General features: G+C 39.1%; 1 protein-coding gene and 1 non-coding gene across 3 annotated transcripts in view; one reads left to right on the plus strand and one right to left on the minus strand.

The window, feature by feature from the left end:
• LOC115514021 (24-hydroxycholesterol 7-alpha-hydroxylase) overlaps positions 1-23,519 on the minus strand; it is a 94,217-nt gene that overhangs the window by 54,455 nt on the left and 16,243 nt on the right. For both annotated transcript variants that reach the window (XM_030315644.1, XM_030315643.1), the window contains exons 3-7: positions 22,435-22,609; positions 20,974-21,123; positions 19,971-20,064; positions 11,484-11,591; positions 5,609-5,699 (exon numbers count right to left, since the gene is read on the minus strand). In XM_030315644.1, the coding sequence (XP_030171504.1) occupies positions 5,609-5,699; positions 11,484-11,591; positions 19,971-20,064; positions 20,974-21,123; positions 22,435-22,609 (618 nt within the window). The remainder of the gene's footprint in view (positions 1-5,608; positions 5,700-11,483; positions 11,592-19,970; positions 20,065-20,973; positions 21,124-22,434; positions 22,610-23,519) is intronic.
• Positions 2,424-2,528, plus strand: LOC115515071. Its single transcript, XR_003969138.1, has one exon. It is a non-coding gene; the product is annotated as a U6 spliceosomal RNA (small nuclear RNA).

A 23,519-nucleotide genomic window follows, 5' to 3' on the forward strand; every position in this document is an offset into this window, starting at 1 on the left:
TCTCCCACTCTCTCTGCCCCTCCCACACTCACGTTCTGTCTCTCTCTTTCTTTCTCTCTCAAAAATAAATAAACATTTTTTAAAAATCAAAATAAATTAAAAATTATATTCTTCTACTTGTTCATTAAATTTATTCAGAAAATATTTGTTGAGTAATTTTGGCTCTAGGCAGCTGGGGATACCTACCATAGAGACCAAGATAGACATTGGTCCTGTTGTTAGAGGGGCTATGTTCTGATGAAAAAGGCAGAAGATAGATAGATAGATAGATAGATAGATAGATAGATAGATAGACTAATAAACAAAATAATCATTCTTATTAAGGAAATAGTGAGGTGAGTCACAAAATCACTAAGAGTGAGTTAGAGAAAGTGACTTCAGAAAGGGCAAGCCAAAAAGACCTGAGGAAATAACATTCAAGCTTACTAAAACATGAATGAGAACAAGGAAAAGAGTTCTGAGCATAGAAAACCTACAGAATCCATTAACAGGTACACACCTCCGAAGAAACAATGTAAACATTCCTCGTTCTTTCCTAACATCTTCTGGATACTTCCAAGTCTGTTTTCATTTTAATAAAGTACACTTCATTCACGAACTTCCTTGAGAGCCAGTACCACAGTTTACTCATCTTCATAGCCCTGATATTTTCACACAATGCCTTGACACCCTCAAAACAGAGTTGAAGGGCAGCTAAATAAATAGATGAATGACGGGTTAACAATGAATTTGAAAGGTTTCTTAAAAGAAATTTTAAAACTTGTGGTGCAGGGTGATGTCAGCAAAAGCGGCAGAGTAAAGGACTCCCAAAACTCCCTCTTTAAAATCAATGAAAAATCTGATAAAAATCGCCAGAATCAACTTTTTCAGACCTTTGGAAATTAACCAAAGCTTACAGCAACCCAGGGGGTTTTTATCCAAGAAAAATGGCTAAATCTTGGTAAGAAGAGCAAGCTTAATGACATTTTAATGTGCCCTATTCCCATCCCTCTCGCCATAGATCCACGGTAGCCTTAAAAACCAATCACCTACAATCACAGTGCAGACCAGCAGCTCAACAGCCATCAGAGGGGACAGAATGATATTGGAACTCCTTCAAAACCTCATTCCTAGAGAATTCTCATTATTTGGCCTGTCTGAGGGTTCCCTACAAAGGTCCCACTTACAAGACTATCTTTATCTGACTGGACTTGGAACTTACTCAGTGGAGTAAGTCTTTTCCCCTGGGGTGTTGGGTTGGAAACCTTTAAAGATAATGGACTTTGCAGCTCCCCCAGGCAATAGACAACAGTTGGGACACACAACAGGCAAATCAAAAAGAGTAAAATGAAGAGCTAGGGAATGAGATGTCCTAGGGTTTTGAAGAGGTCCAGTGTATTCCTGGGACTATAGAAATGTGTGCTTATAAAGGACAGTACAAATGCCCGGGGCTTTATTCAGGCTCCGGAAAGCCCTGAGAAGGCTCTAAGGTCTGACTCATGGCTGACCTTGGGGCTCTGTGCCAGCGGAAGTGACCATGAAGGCAGAGCTGCCTACTGCCTAGCGGAGTGTTGAAGGCATGCTCCGACACGCAAACAAAATCCAAAACATGCAAACCGAGGAGTCTCATTGGTTCTTAGTGTAAGGAAGTCTTCATCCAGCTATTAGTTGAACAGTAAACTAACCAAGCAGAAACACAGGTGGCCACACATGATAATGCAAAATTTACAGAATTAGTTAACCAAAGTCAATAAAGAAACACCCAAACAAGAGCTGTGACAAGGAGCAGTGACAATAAACCCTGAGGAGACAGGAGAATCTGATTTCCAGAGCTGCTACATTGTATTATTTAAAGTGTCCCATTATCAACACAAAATTACAAGACATTTAACAGGAAATACGCAAAAGTACATGGAACAAGAAAATACAGGCCATACACAAGGGGAAAAGCAATCAGTAGGAACCATCCCTGAAGAAAACCAGATGTTGGACTTACTAAAAAGAAAAAGAAAAAAAAAAAAGAGTTTAAATCAGATATTTTAAAACGTGTTCAAAGACTGTAAGAAAAGTTATGTTTAAAGAACAAAATAAAGAATATTCCTTTATCAACATAAAGGGATATAAATTATAAATAGTAAAGATCAGGACAGAAATAAAAGAAGTAGTGAATAGAAAAGCAATACGAGAAAATAAAAGCAACAAAACCAGAAGTTAGTTCTTTGAAAACAAAACTGAGAATCCTTTAGCTGCACTGACCAAGAAAAGAAGAAAGAGGACACAATCACTAAAATGACAAAAGAGGGAGATGCTTTCCGAGTGGTTTTACGAACATAACAAAGATTACGGGCAATAACATGAATCTAACGAGTCACACAACCTAGATGAAATGGACAAATTCCTTAAAAAGACACAAACCACAAAACTGACTCAAGAAAAAAGAGACAGTGCTCACTCTGGCAGCACATATACTAAATTTGGAACAATACAGAGAAGATTAGCATGGCCCCGGAACAAGGATAACACGCATTTGTGAAGTGTCCCACGTTTTTCTGGGGATGGAATGTACAGCAATGGTATAATAAATACGTGACAGTGTATTATGTATTTGAAAGTCGATAAGAGAGCAGGTCTTAAAAGTCTGCATCACAAGAAAAAAAATTAACTGTGTGATAATGTGTGTTAACTAAATTTATTGTGGTGATCGTTTCATAATACATGCGTATATCAAATCATTATATTGTGCACCTAAAACTAATATAATGTTATGTGTCAGCTTTATTTCAATTAAAGACAATAAGAAATATATAATCCAAATAAACCTATAACAAGTAGAGGGGTTGAATTAATTAAAAACTTCTCACAAAGAAAATCTCCGCACCAGATCACCTTGCTGGTAAATCTATCGTATGGTTAAAGAAGAATTAACATCACTCCTTCACAAACACTTTGAAAAATCATAAGAGGAGTGGATACTTCTTAAGTCATTCTATAAAGCCAAAAGTGTCCTGATATCAAACCCAGACAAATCACAAGGAAAGAAAACAACAGATTAATATCCCTTTTTGATATAGATATAAAATGCCTTAATAAAATACTAGCAAACTGAATCCAGCAACATAAAAATTACAAATGTCATATGGATATAAACATATGTATATGTACACTATGGATATTTTATATCCATAAAAGTTATATGTATTATACACATGCCTAAGTAGGCTTTGTCCCAGGAATGCAAGGGTGGTTTAACATCTGAAAATCAATTAGTGTAAAATAACATGATATAAAATAAAATACTGTGCCAAGTGAAAGAAGCCAGATACAAAGGACCAATTATTCAACAGCGACTTTTACCCTGAGACTTATTTTATAAGAAAGTTGACCATCATGCCTGGGATGGGCTCTAGTGGTGAGTGTTGAGGCCACAGAGATGTGGAGAGGCATCCAAGTCACTAAGGACATCTCCAAGAAAGAAGTGGTGATCTTGTAACAGAGAAGAGCATTAAGAATGTGAGAACTGCTGTATGAGTCAGATTCTTGTTCCATGCACTCTAATGTGCTTTCTTTGACAGAATTCGTTGTCACACATAGATATCCTCCTTGATATCAACCTTCAAAGAGTGAGTGGTCTCTCACCTCTAAATTCCTGAGCTGCTACTACATCTTATGCGTAAACGGATTCTGAATCGTTCCGTATACACACAGCAAAGAACATTTGATATTTTAGGTAAACTGTTTCAATTCTGCAAGAGTCTTATAAACTGAAGACATTGATAGATGTAACTATTACACTGGTACTGCTGTTTGAAGGAATATTTTTCTGTCAGAGGAGAAATCCTAAAGATTATGACTTTGGAGAACCTTAAGTCAGGAGAAGACTCCAGTGAGGAAACGGTAAAGGTGAATATGAGACAATCAAAGACACATTCCCTTTTATCCTTTGTAGATGTGCAGGCATGCACATTTCCATTAACTTTGTAGCTCTAAGCCCCATAAGGGCAAGTAGTCTTGTATTCACTAACGTATCTCCAAAATCTAACTTGTTAGCATTGTTGGTGCTCAGTGATTCTAACCCTCACCATATCTGTAAGACCCAACCCCAACACCTGCTATTCATACTCAAGGCTCAGAGACAGTATTGCCTAGACAGTCATGTTGATCAAGCCAATTTGATTTTTGGTTTAATTCAACAAGAAGCAGTAGAAAATAAAGAAAACATTTCAAAGAAAATATTTTCAGCAATCATGAAATGGTGGGGGTGGGGGGTGGGACTATCTATTGGCATCAGACTTTCGTCCTATTATTACACTGTTTTCTTCCAAGTCATTTATTATTCTTTTTATATCAGAATACATAATTTGACACATTGAGGTTTTTTAAAAGATGCTACTTCCAAACGGGTCAAATTATGCTACATAAACAAGGGGTTGAGCGCTCTCTTCATTCAAGCTTATTTCTGCTTTTTAAAACAGATGACAAGCATCCCAAACTGAACTAAAAAGTGCAAGGTGGCAATCCCCATCTACAGTCCGAACCCTCCCAAATCTCTAACTCTAACTTTTAAAACAACTCCTTTAGTGACAAAACATTACCTGACATCTATGTTATGTAATATATGCACCATATTACTTTTTACAAAAATCTGGAAAATCCTGAATTCCAAAAACAACTGAAGGGCCAAGAGGTTTGAAGGTCCAAGAGACTTGAAGAAAAAGCCTGCATGTATGTGTGTATATACATATATATGTGTCCATACATATACATATAGTGTGTGTGGACTATAGTGTGTGTGGACACACATACACACTGGGATGACATACATATATATGTGTCCATACATATACATATAGTGTGTGTGGACATATAGTGTGTGTGGACACACATACACACTGGGATGAGAAAGGACAAATCCAAGTGTCCAAAATGCAACCTTAAAAAAAAAACAAACAAAAAACCCATGTATCAAACAATACAACCTTCTTTGAAAGTGAATGAAAGTGGACTTAGTATTAGCCCTTAACATTAAAAGAAACTAGCAAATGGGTGATGGGCATTGAGGAGGGCACTTGTTGGGATGAGCCCTGGGTGTTGTATGTAAGCCAATTTGACAATAAATTATATTCATAAAAAAAATTTAAAAAAAAAGAAACTAGGAAAATGTTTAAGTTAAACTTAAAGGCATGTTAGTGAGTAGCATATTTGAAAACAATATAAAGATATACACATATTTGAAGAAAAAGCCTATATATGTTTGCATTCAAGTATACATATGTATAGTATAAATGTATATATATGCATAGTATAAATATATATACATACACACACACATATATATATATGTGCAAGTATATATATACTTGCATTTAAGTAGGAAAATTAAGCAAATCACAATCTTTCTAGCACTTATTTCATGATTTGGAAAGTAAGGGGGTTGCACTAGATGACCTCCAAAATCCTGGACAGTAATTAAATTCTAGGAATCTACCTGATCAGTTTATATCCTGTGTTCAATTTTGGATTATGTTCAACTTCTATAAAATTCTGGGCACTTAGGTTTGCCCGTGACATGTGACAAGCGCATATTTATTAGATATCTCTTCAACTGTGTAATTCAATTCAGGTTTAGTACCTGCTGTGCCAAACACAGAAGATATGCCTTCCACAATGGTCTTGTGGACACTGGGATGAGAGAGGACAAATCCAAGTGTCCAAAATGCAACCTTAAAAATAAAAACAACAACAACAAATCAATGTATCAAACAATACAACCTTCTTTGAAAGTGAGTGAAAGCATACTTAATATTAGCTGTAAACATGAAAAGAAGCCAGGAAAATGTTTAAATTAAACTTAAAAGCACACTGAAGAGCATTTTTGAAAACAGACTTTATGAACAACAGAGATGTTACCCGTCTCTGAGAGCCAAATCTATAATTTCATTCTGTCACGGTAGTTTAACTATATTGTTTATACAGATTAAACTATCTCTACTAAAACATGAGGCAGGATTTTTTTTTTTTTAGTAATTCACATTAGAAGATATTACAGAGGCATACAATAAATATCCAGAAGCAACGAATTATGACACTTAAGAATGTTAATCCAGACAAAAACATTTTCTAAAATTTAATTTCCTTGAAATAGAAATGAATGAGCACATCATATATTCTGCAAATAAAACATGGTAATTTTCAATAAGCCTAGGAAAGTATACCTAAAATACAATAAACTAAAGGATGAGAGTTACTCAGTATCAAAACTACGGTTCTTTCACACCTGAAGGTTACCAAACATAGCATGCTTGCAAATTCTCTCTCTAGACCAAAGAAAATCATTTCATGTCTTTCCTCACTGTGGTATTACAAGGTAAAGTTATACTGCCATACATTTCAAAAATTAACTTTCCACTAACTTGGGTAGATGTTTTTGCTTCTATTTTTAGGTTACACAGTCACCTTGCATAAAATCGTTAAAAGAAGCTTGGGTTTCCCTTTCATCCTTTCTGTAAATATGTATTGTGACAGAACTTTCATCTAGGAAAATCAGTCCTGAAAGACTCAGAAAATACTTAATATTTAAAACACTTAAGTTTTTTTGTCTTTTTTGTGAGGTAACTTTAAGTACCTTTAAATAATCCCAATACTCCCCTCTGTGGTCAAAGAAGGAAGAGCAATTATCGGAAGGAAGCGCTCAAATAAGCCAAATTCGATACTGCTCAATGGTGTTCCCCTCTGGGGCAGGAACTCTGTCTGTGGGAGGGTAAATATGGTACTGTGTACATAAACAAAGTGAATGGGAGAACAAAGGCCGCCACCATCTGGAGAGCCTCTTTCCGTGGCATTATCCACATTACAAAAGACTTATCCTAGAGATCATCCAGGCCGATTTACACTAGAAGAAACATGACCAGAAAGCTCTCTTCTCCTGTCTCCCCATTTGGGATCCTTCTATTATTATCTATGGATGGAAGGGCCAAATCATTGGATTTAATTAATAACCACTCCACCCTCAGTTCATCTTATTTATTAAAGGGTCAGCGTTCACGGGGCGCCTGGGTGGCAGATAAGTCAGTTAAGCATCTGACTTTGGCCCAGGTCGTGATCTCATGGTTCATGAGTTCAAGCCCTGCATTGGGCGCTCTGCTGTCAGCATGGAACCCACTTTGGATCCTCTGTCCCCCTCTCTCTCTCTGCCCCTCCCCTGCTTGTGCGCACACACTCGCGCACTCTCTCTCTCTCAAAAATAAATATTCAATAAATGAATAAAAGGTCAGAGTTAATATTAGGGGAAAAAACAGCTTAGTGATAGCACATAGACTTTCAGTTATACAAAAGAGGGGTTCAGAGTTACACTAGTGCCTAGAGTTTTAGACATTCACAAAAATTGGGTAATATTTATTTTTATAACAAACACAAGAAAATCAGCTAAATTATAAATGGCTGTACAATGATGTTATTTATCACTTAAATTTGGTAAAAAAAAAAAAAAGCTCAATTACTTTTTCAAAAAGAAAAGAAAAAGACACATAAAAGACAGCAAAGAGTAGGGGCGCCTGAGTGGCTCAGTCAGTTGAACATCCAATTCTTGATTCAGCTCAGGTCATGATCTCATGGTCATGGGATGAAGCCTACTTAAGATTCTCTCTCTGACCATTCCCCTCTCTCTCTTTCTCAAAAAAAAAAAAAAAAAAAAAAAAAAAGGACAGTAATAAGAAACTAAGAAATTTACATATATTACTGAATCAACAAACAAGACTAAGTGACCACAAGACCTTGGCACTCTCAGTTAAACATTGCTCCCAAAAATGACAATTAGAGTTCTGTCAAAGGGGTCAAGTCCATGGTGAGGGCAGGGCAAAAAGAAAAAGGGTGCCCTGGCTCACTGGACTTCACAAGCAGCCACTATAATGCTTCTGGAGAGGTAAGAACAAAGGTGACAATGGACAAAGAGGAAAGCCCTGCCCAGCTCTGTTAGAGAGAAGATGAATTGGGTATGTTCTTCAGCAGCATTTATTCTCCCATTCAAAAAAAGATTAATAAATATTGAGGGAGTCTCCATAACATGTCAGACAGTCTTCTACAATCATGGCAAACACAAATATGTACAAGACATCATTCCTGCCCAAAGAACTTTACACGTCTAGCTGGGGATATGAAATACAATCAGGTGAAAAAGGAGCCACGTGTGGTGCCAACAACCCATGCTGTGCGAGTTGAAAGTGAGATGGGGTGGGATGGGGGGTAGTGGTCACTACCAAAAGGATTTAGAAAGAGCTTCAGAGAAGCGGTCGATATCAAAGACAAAATGTCAGCTGTGAGATTAGTTTTGGAAAAATGTTCTTAAAAAGTTCATTTGAGGGGCGCCTGGGTGGCGCAGTCGGTTAAGCGTCCGACTTCAGCCAGGTCACGATCTCACGGTCTGTGAGTTCGAGCCCCGCGTCAGGCTCTGGGCTGATGGCTCGGAGCCTGGAGCCTGTTTCCGATTCTGTGTCTCCCTCTCTCTCTGCCCCTCCCCCGTTCATGCTCTGTCTCTCTCTGTCCCAAAAATAAATAAACGTTGAAAAAAAAAAATAAATAAAGTTAATGTTTAAAAAAAAAAAAAAGTTCATTTGAAAGGAATTTCTTGGAATTGGGAAGTGGTTTCCCCACAGGAATAATTTCACAAATTATGGTTAATATTTTGGGCCAGTCCACCAAAGGTCACCTTGACCATAATGGAGCCTTCTAGTGACCTGTCCCAAGCCTATCCTTCAGATAGGTCTGAGTTCCATGGGCTTGGAGGCAGAGCACAGAGTGGGAGAGAAGAGAAGAAAGGACAGGCCCCACCTCCTGTCCCTCCAGCAGGGCCTGCAGTGGTTGTCTAGGCACTTATGGGACATCACAGAAGCCAGGCAACATGGCCACTCCCACCCTGGGGCATTTGGTCCAGGTTTGAGAACCAAGCCAGCTTATAATTAATGGGCCATTGAAAGTAATGATTGACTGGAAGGATGGCCTTACTTTTTATAAAAGAAGAAAGCTAACACTCATTGAGCACCTTCTTTGTGCCAGGGACTGTTAGCCACTTGCCATTTCTTTTTTTTTTTTTTTTTTTTTAATTTTTTTTTTCAATGTTTATTTATTTTTGGGACAGAGAGAGACAGAGCATGAACGGGGGAGGGGCAGAGAGAGAGGGAGACACAGAACCGGAAACAGGCTCCAGGCTCTGAGCCATCAGCCCAGAGCCTGACGCGGGGCTCGAACTCACGGACCGCGAGATCGTGACCTGGCTGAAGTCGGACGCTTAACCGACTGCGCCACCCAGGCGCCCCGCCACTTGCCATTTCTTAAAAATACAACCGTCACGACTATCGTATGAGGTAGATCACATTCATCCTATCCTATAGATGAGAATACTGAGGCTCAGAGAGGTTAAACAATCGGTTCACTGTCACCCAGAACGGGGATTCGGCAGTGGGCCTGACTCTCTGAAGCCTTTCGAGGGTGTCTGTCCACACACCAGCTGCCTCTTGGAGATGCCAACAAGCACCAGCAAGATGGATCTTTCACTAATCATCAGACACTTTCTTTCTGAAATTAATGATTTAAGTCCTTTCAGATGAATGCCAGGAACACGTTCCAAAGAACTGACTTCCCCTGAGTCAGATCAATTGGAGCTTTGTGTCCCTTTTTTCTGGGGGACCTCTCTAATGAGATCTTGAAAATTAATCCTGTGACAGGAGTGGCTGTTTTGTTGCTGCTTTGGGAGCTGTTCTGATGTCTGCCTTTTAATTTCGCTGTAGCTTACTCGGTATCCAAGAAAGCTGTCTAAGGAGAAATCAGGGAATAATGTCAGAGGTACATAAAGAAGAGGAAAGGATTAGACGATTCTTATTTGCCCATTCCAGATGAAATACGTAAGACTGACACACATGTGAGCAGAGAGGCCAGTGTTTCTATTTCCGCTTCTTACCCAGTCTGTGTTCCAACAGGTTAAAAGAAACTAGACTATCAGTACTTAGAAAGCCTTCATTAAGAGGAGGGAGAAATAAATAATACTTAAAATATCTTATTTCTATTTGCTAGAAGAAAAAAAGAAAAATGGCTACATGTATCATTAGAGATGGGCTGAATAGTCCCATTTAGTAGAAGACAGATGCATAAAAAAGGTTACTCTTTAATTTCTCAAATAATGTAAGCGCAGCTTAAGCTAATGTGGAATCTTCTGACACAGGTAGCTGGTGCGGGTCAAACATGAAGTGGCACACAGCACATGGCTTTGATCTAGTTTATAACAACTTTAAAAGAAACAGTTAAAGGGGCGCCTGGGTGGCTCAGTAGGTTAACTATCTGATTCGGCTCAGGTCACGATCTCACGGTTCATGAGTTCGAGCCCCACGTTGGGCTCTGCGCTGACAGCTCAGAGCCTGGAGCCTGTTTTAGAATCTCTGTCTTCCTTGCTCTCTGCCCCTCCCCTGTTTGCGTTCTGTCCCTCTTTCGCTCAAAAATAAATAAATACTAAAAAAATAAATAAATAAGAAACAGTTAAAAAGTCTCTGTTCTCGGCGCACCTGGCTGGCTCAGTCGGTTAAGTGTCCAACTCTTGGATTTGGCTCAGGTCATGACCTCAGGATTCGAGTCCTGCTTTGGGTTCTGTGCTGACAGTGTGGAGCCTGCTTGGGATTCTCTCTCTCTCTCTCTCTCTCTCTCTCTCTCTCTCTCTCTCTGCCCCTCCCTGGCTTCTGTGCTTGTTTTCTCTCTCTCTCTCTCTCTCTCTCTCTCTCTCTCTCTCTGTCTCTCTCTGTCTCTCTCAGAGTAAGTAAACATAAAAAAATTCTCTGCTCTCTTCAGAAGTATTGTGAGTTCCAAGGTCACCAGTTCCATTCATGGGAAGCTTACAGGACATAGATGCCACCTAATACAAACTGGGTACCAGTGGGGTTTATCTCACTGAATCCTTGCAACAACCTTGTAGAGAAATGAGAGTCACCACTCATTAAGTACCCAAGTCCTAGGACCATACCAGGAGCTGTATTATCCCTTCATTACCCAAAAGGAAATGGAGGCTGAGGGTTGAAGTTACCTCTTTGAGATTCCACAGCTCTGGAGGGGGATATCTTGATTCCAGCCCAATTCTGTCTCAAATTATCCATTTGCCTACTCTCTCCCCAGTAAAATGTTAGAGTCAAGACCTACTCATTTCAAGCGCTAATACTAAGCATGTTGCCTGACAAAGAAAGTGCTCCATAAGCAGTGTTGTCACAATTGACCCCAAAGTGCAAGTTTTTCCCTTAGCCTGGGACGAGCTGCCTTGCAGAGGGCAGAATTCACTTGAGATCTCTGCTTTGCCTCCTCTGTGGTTTTATCAGATTTTACTAGCCATGTGAGTTTTGTTTTCCTAGCTCACAACCAGATCCACTGCTGTCTTTTTTCTTTCCCATAATAGAAAGAACAGAAAGAAAAACGAAGGAAAAAACTTGAAATTGCAGTAGACAGAACTGTAACCCTTACTTTACTAATATACTTACAGGGACAGCATTGGACAGAGAAGCCCAAAGTATTAAAAGCCCATAGTTGGGGCTCTTTTCTTCATTTCTTTCCATCTCTATGATATCCAGCAAAGTCTGCATTAATGTCTGTTTAAAAGAAATACATACTGTCAAACCACAGCTACGTGACAAAGAGTGCTGTTAATAAACAAAGAGCATACATATTTTTCAAATAAGCTATTTCTGCCATTCCTAGCCTTGCAGCTGGAGGCATGCTAAGGGATATATATTCTTACCAGCAGGATAGTAATTAGGAGTAGGGGCTCTGCTGCTTTATGCATTGGTTCAAATTCTGGTTTAGGTTTTTGTTTTTTTTTTTAAGACTTTAGTTTTTTTAGAGCAGTTTTAGGTTTACAATAAGATTGAGAGGAAGCTACAAAGACTTCCCACATGACCCTCACTCCCACTCATGTACAGCCTTCCCTACTATTAATATCATTCACCAAAATGGTATTTTTTTTTTTACCATGGATCAAGGACACGGACACATCATAATCACCTAAAGTCTGTAGTTTACCTTAGGGTTCACTTTTGACATTATAAACTCTATTGGTTTGGACAAATGCATGATGATATGCCGACATCGTTACAATGTCACACAAATTATTTTCACTACCCTAAAAATCCTCTGTGTTCTGCCAATTTACCTCTCCTTCCTCTCCAATAACCACTGGTCTTTTTCCTTTCTCCACATCTTGCCTTTTCCAGAGTGTCACACAGTTGAAACTATACATTACGTAGCCTTCTTAGATGGGCTTCGTTCACTTAGTGCTATGAATGTATGGTTTGTCCATGTCTTTTCATGACTGCGTAGTTCATTCCTTTTGAGTGCTGAATAATGTTCCAGTCCCTAGATGTACCACAGTGTATCCATTTACCTCCTAAAGGACATCTTGGTGCCTTCAAGTTTTAGCAGTTATGAATAAAGCTATTGTAAACATCCATGTGCAGGTTTTTTGTGTGAACATAAGTTTTTAAATCATTTGGGCAAATATCAAGCAGCATAATTGCTACATTTTATGGTAAGAGTATGTTGTTGTTGTTGCTGTTTTCTATAAGAAACCACCAAAGTGTTTTCCCAAGTGTCTGTACCATTTTGCCCCCTCAACAACGAATGAGAGTTCTTGTTGCTTCGCATCCTCACCAGCAACACCGGTGGTGTTGTCAGTGTTCCAGATTCTGGACAGAATGAGTGTCGTGGTAGTTCAGTGTTGTTTTCGTTTACATTTCACTGATGACATATGATGTGGACCATCTTTTCATACGCTTTCATCTTCTCTCATGGGTTGTATTTTTTGGTGTGATACCTAAATAGGCATCACCATACCCCAAGGTCAAGCAGGCTTCCTCCCATGTTATCTTCCAGTAGTTTTATACTCTTGCATTTTACACTTAGGTCCGTGACTCATTTGAGTAAATTTTTGTGAACTGTATAAGATCTGTGTCTAGATGTTTTTTTTTTTTTTTTTTTGCATGTGGGTGTCCCAACTGTTTTAGCACCATCTGTTGAAGAGTCTATCTTTGTTTCTTTATATTGCCTTTGCTTCTTCGTCAAAGGTCAGTTGATTATATTTAAAAGGGTCTATTTCTGGGTTCTCTATTCTGTTCCATCAATCTATTAGTCTATTCTTTCACCAATACCACACTGCCCTGACGACTGTAGCATTACAATAAATCTTGCAGTTGGGGAGCATTGCTCTTTTGAAGAATTTTGTTATTCTCCTTGAATATTGTGCTGGTGATTCTGGGTCTTTTGACTCTCCACATAAACTTTGGAATCAGTTTACTGATATCCATAAAATAACTGGCTGGAATTTTTACTGAGACTACATTGAACGTATAGGTTAAGTTGGGAAGAACTGACATCTTGACAATATCGAATCTTCCTATCCATGAACATAAAATCTCTATTTACTTGGTTCTTTGGTTTTGTTCATCAGAGTTTTGTAGCTTTCCTCATGCAGATCTTATACATCATTTGTTAAGTTTATACCTAAATATTTCATTTGAGGGGATACTAATGTAAATGGTATTGTGTTTCTAATCTCATACTCCACTCGTTCACTGTTGGTATATGGGAAAGCAATTAACTTTTGTATATTAACTTGTCTCCTGCAACTTTGCTATAATTGCTTATTAGTTCTAATAGTTTGTCTGTTGATTCTTTTGGATTTTCAATACATATGATCATGGCATCTAAGAAAAAAGATAGTTTTATGTCTTCTGTCCTGATAAATGTAACTTTAATTTCCTTTTCTTGACTTATTGTATTAGCAAGCACTTTCAGCATCATGTTGAACATGGTGGTAAAGAGGACATCTTTGCTATGGGGTTCTGGTACCAATGTCTAATATGTATGTGTATGGGGAGTGGGGGAGGGAAGTTTCAAACAACGATAAATGATATTCAGGACAGCATCTGGGTGCCCTATAATTCAATTCAATTCTGACACTATCTACCCAGAAATAGCATGAGATTATACAGGTTAAGTGTTAGTCTGTCAGGACTTGTTAGTCCTGGACTTGTTAGTCCTACAAGATTATACCCTTTCTCCACCCTTGCACCTGCCCTTCAGATGCCAGTCACAGCCCAGGTTATTACCTGGACTTTGGACCAACAGGCTACAGACTGGAGGTTCCAAAAACCTCCTCCTTGGGCTTCAGATGCCAGCTGCAACTCCAGGTTGTTATCTGTACTTATAAAAATCAGACGTTCCCACAACGCCTTCCTGAGGTTCAATTAATTTGCTAATGGGGCTCACAGAACTCAGAGAAACATTTTATTTACTGGATAACCAGTTTATTACAGAAAGATATGATAAAGAATATATAAGAATATATTTCTTATAAAGAAGGTGTATTGGCAACAAATTCCCTCAACTTTTGTTTGTCTGAGAAGGTCTTTATTTCTCCTTCACTTTTAAAGGATAATTTCACAGGGTATAGAATTCCAGACTGGGGGTGCTTTTTTTCTCACTCGACTCTTTTAATACTTCACTCTACTCTTTTTTTGCTTACATGGTTTCTAAGGAGAGGTCAGATGTAATTCTCATCTTTGTTCCCCTGGAGATATGGAGTTTTTCCTTCTGGCTTCTTTTGGGATTTTTTATCTTTGGTTTTCTGTAATTTAAAAGTAATATGCTGAGGTGTAGTTTTTGGTGTTTACATGATTGATGTTCTCTGAGCTTCCTGGATCTATGATTTGGTGTCTGACATTAAATGGGGGAAAATTCTGTCATTATCATTGTCAAATATGTCTTCTGTTCCTTTCTCCCTTTTTTTTTTTCTCCTTTTGGTATTCCCATTATATGTATACTATGTCTTTTGTAGTTGTCCCACATTTCCACAGTCTTTGGATGTTCTGCTGTATTTTTTTTTCAGTGTTTGTTCCCTTTGATTTTCAGTTTTTGGGGATTCAACTGATACATCCTCTAGCTCAGAGATTCTTTTCTCAGCTCTGCCATCCTACAAATAAGTCCATCAAAGGCATTCTTCATTTCTGCTATAGTGTTTATTATACCTAGCATTTAATTTTGGTTCATTCTAAGGATTGCCATCTCTCTGCCTACATTGTCCATCTGTTCTGGCATTTAGTCTATTTTCTGCATGGACCCCAGTTGTTTCAAAGTCTCAATCTGATAATTCCAACATTGGTCCATTCCACCTGCTACTTGTTGTTAGGATGGAGTTGCAACTTCCAAGATCCTTATGTGTAACCAGAACCTGGTTTAGTTACTCCAGACCTAGATAACCTTGGACAAGTTGCTTTAAGCTCATCAATAAAATGGCCATAACATGGTATCTACCTCATAGGATTGTTGTGAGAATTAAATCAGTTACTACCTATAAAGTGCCTAAAACAAAACTTAGTACATAATAGCATTTTGACAATTTTTAAAAAATAAACCTCTGCTTTTTGTTGGTGGGAATGCAAGCTGGTGCAGCCACTCTGGAAAACAGTACAGAGGTTCCTTAAAAAACTAAAAATAGAACTACCCTATGACCCAGCAATCACACTACTAGGCAGTTAACCATGGGATACAGGTGTGCTGTTTTGAAGGGACACATGCACCCCCATGTTTATAGCAGCACTATGAACAATAGCCAAAGAATGGAAAAAGCCCAAATGTCCATCGGTGGATGAATGGATAAAGATATGGTATATATATACAATGGAGTATTACTCGGCAATCAAAAAGAATGAAATCTTGCCATTTGCAACTACATGGGTGGAACTGGAGGGTATGATGCTAAGTGAAATTAGTCAGTCAGAGAAAGACAAAAATCATATGACTTCACTCATATGAGGACTTTAAGAGACAAAACAGAGGAACATAAGGGAAGGGAGACAAAAATAATGTAAAAACAGGGAGGGGGACAAAACAGAAGAGACTCATAAATATGGAGAACAAACTGAGGGTTACGGGAGGGGCTGTGGGAGGGGGATGGGCTAAATGGGTCAGGGGCACTAAGGAATCTACTCCTGAAATCACTGTTGCACTAGATGCTAACTAATTTGGATATAAATTTTAAAAAATAAAAAATAAAATAAAAAAATAATAAACCTCTGCTTTTAGGGAAATGCCAGCAACACAGAAACACAGATCTCTGAAGAATTCAAGAAAAAATCCTTTCCCCATTTTCCACGAAGATTCTCAGCCTATACACCATGAAGAAGGTATCGTCAAGCCAGTATATATTATAAATACCGCAACATGAAGAGAACTGATATTTGACTGGAATGGTGCCAACTAAGCTCAGAGCCCCATCCAAGACCACCTACAGTTGCTCTCGGGTCACCACACAAATTAAATTCCCTGAGCATGTTTTCTTTACTGGGAGGTTTCCTGAACACCCCTTTATCAGTGGCCATTTCCCATCAGGGGGAAGAAATTCAGACACTGTACCATTTTCATTGAGCTGCTCATGCACTTGGAGCCTTCAATAACTCAGGTTTAGGTTACAGAAATGATGGTAGCTAATGCCTAGTCATTGCCTGCTAAGGCGAGTTCTGTTTTATGGGCTTTACAAGTATTTAACCATCCAATCCCCACCACGATTCCAAGAAGTAGATACCATTATCTTCACCGTTTTACATTTGGGGAAACTGAAGCACAATTAAGTTAGGGAACTTTGCCAGGGACAGGCAGCGTGTCGATGATTGAGCTGGGATTCATACCCTTTGAGCCAGGTCCTGGCTCTGGAGCCCACACTCTTAGCTACTACGCTATACTGCCCCATGAGAGATACAACCCACAACTCTCATGGATTAGGGATTAAGAGAACTGCATTTTACCGTTAGTAGTTTTGCTTCGGGTCTTATGATACGAGAAATAACTGTGAAATCACTATCAAAGAAAATACATGATGGGAGACTATTGCTGTTACTTACAAAGGCATGTAATGTTTCAAAAGTGATTAACCACCCTAATCCTCAGCTTCCTGGTTTTAATAATCCCCAGTTTTCTAGGTATTATAGCGGTTGTGAAAAATGAATCATGAACTTGTGGAATGTGTAACACTACACCTAGCACCGAGTAAGCACCACAGAAATGCTACCGATGTCTCATTGTTACTGTTTTTGTGACAATGGATTAGCAAAATTGAAAATCCTAGGTTTTATCATACAACGTAAATTGTTGCAACACAAAGTTTGTACCTCATGAAAAATCCTATAGATGGATTTCATTCTCTGGATATGCTATTCTGTAGGTGCAGTCTTAATTTTAAATGAAAATACTAGTTTAATATACATCTAGAATAACAAGAGAGAAATCACCACGTTTGATGTTTATAATGTGATGAAATGTGTGTGTAATATTTAAAAAAAACAAAAACTTCTTCCAGTCTTCTGCTTAACTAGGCCATTGAAATCTACTTATACAGTAGAAGACAACAGAATCTTTTATTTTCTTCTTAGCCCACATTAAAAAAAAAACTGGGTACAAAACACAAGCTCAGTGTGAACACTGTTGGAAGAAACAGAAATGATACACAAAAAAATGAAAACTTCTCATGAATGTCCAAACTGAGTTCTCTCCCAGTCTTTTAAAAAAACTTTTTAAGTGTTTATTAATTTTTTTTAGAGAAAGAGAGAAAGCGCGAGCAGGGAAGGGGCAGAGAGAGAGGGAGACACAGAATCTGAAGCAGGCTCCAGGCTCTGATCTGTCAGCACAGAGACTGATGTGGGGCTTGAACCCCAGAACCATGGGATCATGACCTGAGCCGAAGTCAGACACTTAACTGACTGCGCCACCCAGGTGCCTCTGTCCTAAAGTCTTAAATGTTGGACTATCTTCAGCGAAGTTCAAAATGTGTCTCTATTCAAATAGCAAGTTGGAGTACCTATGATTAAAAATGCCTCCTTTCGGGGCGCCTGGGTGGCTCAGTCCGTTGGGTGTCCGACTTCGGCTCAGGTCATGATCTCACGGTCCGTGAGTTCAAGCCCCGCGTCGGGCTCTGGGCTGATGGCTCAGAGCCTGGAGCCTGCTTCCGATTCTGTGTCTCCCTCTCTCTCTGACCTTCCCCCATTCATGCTCTGTCTCTCTCTGTCCCAAAAATGAATAAACATTAAAAAAAAAAAATGCCTCCTTTCTTCAGAATAGGAATGAGAAATGTTACTCTAGAAGTATTGTCAGTGGAGAGTTTAGCTGTGGCATTAAAAACCCTGTTTCCAGACCCACAAATTGCAGATCTATCTGGATGAATCTTTTACACACATGGGGCTTTTCCCCTCAATCCTGGAAAATTATGCAAACAAAAATGTATTTGTCTGGGTCTGTTTATAAAATAGAATCCTTAGCTGCAACATCATTTATCAATAAAGGGCATTCCAGAGTAGCTTTCTGTTCTCTTTACTTAGGAGGGAGATACCTAAGCATTTACACATCCCTATTTTTCTAAAGAGACCTTCCTCTCCAGTGTTAAGCAGAGTTGCTTGTGATAACACTTGCTATCATAACATAAAAGCAAGCAAACAGAGATGTTTGGTATCATCTGTAAATACTAAAAGATCTGATTTTTAAGAGGTTAGAGAGGGAGAGAGCCAAAGCATAAGAGAATCATAAAAACTGAGAACAAACTGAGGGTTGATGGGGGGTGGGAGGGAATCTGTGGCACATTATTATCTACCCCTAATATATATATCTATATATATATGGGTGGGTGGGTGATGGGTATTATCTACCCCTAATATATATATCTACATATATGGGTGGGTGGGTGATGGGTATTGAGGAGGGCACATTTTGGGATGAGCACTGGGTGTTGTATGGAAACCAATTTGACAATAAATTTCATATTTAAAAAAAAAGATCTGATTTTTAATGATAATCACATGGTGTAAGCTCTGATGTGGTCCTCGCTACTCTCTAATTGCTTCACAAATATTAACTCATTTAAGCCCCACATTCTATGAGGCAGGTGAAAAAACTGAGGCCAAGAGGTGAGGTGCCACGCCCAAGGTCATGTGACTGGAGACCGAAGTTGAGCCCTCACTCAGACTCAGTGAATCCCAGTCTCTGGGCAGTGGAGGGTAGGGGAAGTCTGGAGAATCAGATAGTTTTCAAAGGTTCCCAGAGATTCTGATGAGCAGACAGGGCTGAGAACCTTTCTTCCTTTCATTACGCAAGTGTAAGAACCACCTGGAAGGCCCATCAAAGCACAGACTGGTGGGCTCCACCCCAGAGATTCCGATTGAGTGGTCCCAAGGCGATGTTGGTACCATTGGTCTAGGGACCACACCTGAAGAACCACAGATCTAGGACCCTTAGGACAGTGGCTCCCAGGGCATTGCTTTTCAAATTATATCTTACCACATCCTTGCGTTTGAAGAGAGAAATAATCAGTGGTAGTGGCACGAAGAACAAAGTCTATGGAGCTTTGTTCTCCTTGCCTGATGCACCATAATTCCTACCTACCATTGCTGACACAACTGTAGGATACATAAATCAGTAAAACCTTGAGCATCTTGTTATATGTTGTTGCCATAGCCTCAGTTTTTTTCTTTATGTAGAAGACCAATAATACCTACCTCATTGTTGTGAGGATGTAGCCACAGATTAATGTATGTAAACATCCAACACGGTACTTGACACAAACATGTCACCTGAACAATCTTATGAGTTTTTAGCAAAACATCTTTTTTTTTTTATTTTATATATATGAAATTTATTGACAAATTGGTTTCCATACAACACCCAGTGCTCATCCCAAAAGGTGCCCTCCTCAATACCCATCACCCACCCTCCCCTCCCTCCCACCCCCCATCAACCCTCAGTTTGTTCTCAGTTTTTAACAGTCTCTTATGCTTTGACTCTCTCCCACTCTAACCTCTTTTTTTTTTTTTCCTTCCCCTCCCCCATGGGTTCCTGTTAAGTTTCTCAGGATCCACATAAGAGTGAACCATAGCTTATGACTGCTTTCATCCCACATATTTTAGAAAAAAAAACAACTAAGGGATACTTACCACGGAATTATCTTTCGCAGATCTGTATGTTTTTATATCGGGAATGTTTTTCTCAAAGAGTGCTAAAAGCCACTTTTTGGATTTCGACCAGTGACTGGGTGAGGAAAAAGTAGGTGCGTAAGTTAACGGGAAAGCACTTCAGGAATAACCGGTCACGGCGCGAAAGGGGGAATATCTATGGAATTATTTCTCCAAGCTTCGTCTTCAGTTTTGCCAGAATTTCATGCGAGGTCTTCCTTCACACTTACTAGTCCACAAGAAAAATCGAGGGGGCAAGGCAGCCACGTTTTTAGTGATTTTTTTTTTGCGAATAAATGTTTGCATTCTTACAGGATTGGCATCGAATACAAAAAAAAAAAAAAAAAGAGTATGACCTGCTTGCCCTACTTTTACTCGGGCTGTTGTCAGTTGCTGGAGGATGAAAAACTTGCACAGGGACCGAGGACTGGCTTAAGCCGGGTGAAACAAACCGGCTACGATCTTTTTAATATTATCTGACCAGCCACTACTGCAGACCAGCTGCTAAGGCATTTAAGAATTCATGTGTTATTTTGCATTCAAACCATGGGAGCCAACCGTGAGAAATACATTTGACCATGTCTCCTTTTGCCTCAGAGAGACTAAAAACAACAACATCTATGATCGATGATACTTGGTGATTTAGCATGGTTCCAAACTACAGCCACGACTGTGATAATAATAAGCAGTAAATGAGAGAAATTCTTCGTTTCATGCTGACACTCTCTCTCTCGCTTTCCCTCTCTCCCGTCTCATTTTTGCTCCTCAAAATTAAAAAAAAAAAAAAGGAAAGAATGCATCTCTCTCTTCTTCAGTTCCTCCAATAATTTAAACACAAACCACAAACAAAATCTGATCATGAGAAGTAGCTTTTGTGTCTTCCACTTGGATGCGGCTCTCCCTACTCAGAAGAGGAAAATGAGACAGGTATGTATTTCTGGGAGGAGCTTGGTTGGTTAATTAATTATAGGGAAAATCTCTCTACCTTAGGAGACACTCTGGCATCTGGGACCCGTACTCGAAACCTTCGTCGTAAGCTTGAAAATGCTGATGGAACTCCCTGATTTTTCTCTCATTTGTGGGGAACAAGCCTTTTTGGAAGAGTATATTCACTGAAACCGGATAAAGCAGATGCCTACAAAGATAAAAACACATAAAAAGTCAGACCCGATGACCAAAGAAGAAAGGTACAGGATACAAAAAAAAGGGCGTTACTTTAATAGATATATATTAGGGGTAGATAATAATGTGCCACAGATTCTTTTGGGAAAGTGTTACTCTTAAAAGGTTTTAATATTTGCTCACTGTGGTCAAGATAACTTAGGGGTAACTGAAATTTTGGTTTATTTCTCTGAAGATTTTAAAATGCTTTCTGAGCAAGCATTGTTAGATCTTGACAAATGTGAGATGATACGCCAGAAATAAATTGACTCAATGTAATTTCAACAAGCGCTTACTTAGCAAGTAATACCAATAACTAAGATACAGCCCATGATTTTAGAGAGCAGCAAAAAATAACCAAAGACTCAGGGCAACACTAGTTACCAAATTTCCTAAGCTCTCACAGGATCCCACAGATCTGAACCACTGCGTACTGAAATATAGTACCTATCATCATTAAGTTTTGCCGTAAGTAAATAAAATGATTACTGTGGCATACTTAAGTGAAAAAAAATCAAAGATTATTAATATGACTTAGACTAGTGACACCAAGTACTGTTTCATTTTTATTTACCATCCTTTCTTCACTAGTTTTTCAGGATCTGCTGCCCCCAAAGTTTCAAAGACATCCAAGAATTTGCTTTGTTTTGTTGTAGGTACTGGACATGCTACAAGTTTGGATGGCTGCTTATTTTGTTTTTTGGTTTGTTTTCCTCTCTCTCTCTTGTTGGACCTCTAACAAAATATTAAACGCTGCTCTTTTATTATGAATCTGAACTATTGAATCCTGCCCTCGGCATCCTAATGAGATGGAAAAATGGCTGACGCGGTAACTTCAATTTACCAAATCTCCTTATGCATGCTGGAAATTTTTCTCATGGCTCCCTCTGCCCAGCCCTGACCTTTGCCAGAAAGCTTCAGAACACAGCTGAGGCCATTTGGCTTCCTCCACTGCCCTTCCCTGTCTCACCTATCAGCATCCCCTGTAGGTAGATATGTTCTATGTGGCATGGCATCACTAAAGAGAAATTACTATAAATGTTTTTAAATGATTGTATGGGCTTATTTGCTCACCTTAAAATTGGTGTGCTAACTAAAAACTACCTGTTAATTAGAATTGAAAGGATTAATATAATCTCATAATTACCTACTTAGACTTCATTAATCCACCAGATAATTTTTTACGTTCAATGCACTGGCTGCAGATTTTTTTATCCTCCCCCCCAAAAAAAGACCCACATGCAAAAACCCTACAAGATTAACCCCTACTAATGCAACTATTTACCTTACGAAGTTGCTCAGCTCCATTGTCCCATGAGTGCCTAATTTCTCCAGTTGCTCATGTAGTTCCTCAGTCAGTTGTCCAGTGAATTGATATAGGTTCACAGTCCCTATTTTCCCTTTGATCGTGACATAAAGTTTTTCATGCAGTGTTAAAAAAATATTTTTTGGAATCGATGCTATAAACAGAGAAAACTATTTTCAAAAGAAGCAATGACTCCTTGAAGCAAATAGTCAACCTACATCTACTATTACTTGGTCAGGAGGGACTAGATCCAAAGTCCTCCCCTTACATAAAATCGCCTCCCACAAATAAGAGCAGGTGAAGATTCGACCTATCCTGTGAGTCAGTAAAAGTCTGTAGGGAGATTCACTCTAAGGGGTGATCTACAAGTGGGTGATTCGGAGGACCTCTGGGAAACATAAATGTAGTGGTTTTATTTTTATCTTTATTTATTTAAAAAAAAAAGTTTTGATGTTTATTTTTGAGAGAGAGAGAAAGACAGAGCATGAGTGGGGGAGGGGCAGAGAGAGAGGGAGACACAGAATCTGAAGGAGGCTCTAGGCTCCAAGCTGTCAGCACAGAGCCCAACGCAGGGCTCCAACTCAGAAACTGAGGTGAGATCACGACCTGAGCCGAAGTCAGACCCTTAACCGACTGAGCCACCCAGGCACCACTTATTTCCATGTTAGGCTTTCGTTGGCTTCCTATCCTTAACAAAGTTTACAAGGCATTCTACTACCTTTCTAGTTTTCCCGTGACATTTCCAGCCCCTTCCTGCCCCCCCTCCTGAGATTTGTATTCCAGGTACAGTGTATTCTAATATTTATATTTCCCATCATTTTTATGAGATGTACTATCTGCTCAAAACTCTTTACTTGACCAGCCTCACCTCATTCCCACACACCCACAACTATAAGCCACACATTTATCCTGCCAACTTCTTTTTCTCCTTCAAGTGTTTTACTGAATATCACTTCCGCCAGGAGGCCTCTCCTAATCCCATGAGTAGCTCTTGTTCCTTTGCATTGGTGTTTGTTCATGATCCTTCCATGATACACACACACTCCTGCTTGAGTTTGGCCAGT

The sequence above is a fragment of the Lynx canadensis genome, chromosome B2, assembly GCF_007474595.2.
Source record: "Lynx canadensis isolate LIC74 chromosome B2, mLynCan4.pri.v2, whole genome shotgun sequence".
NCBI lineage: Eukaryota > Metazoa > Chordata > Mammalia > Carnivora > Felidae > Lynx > Lynx canadensis.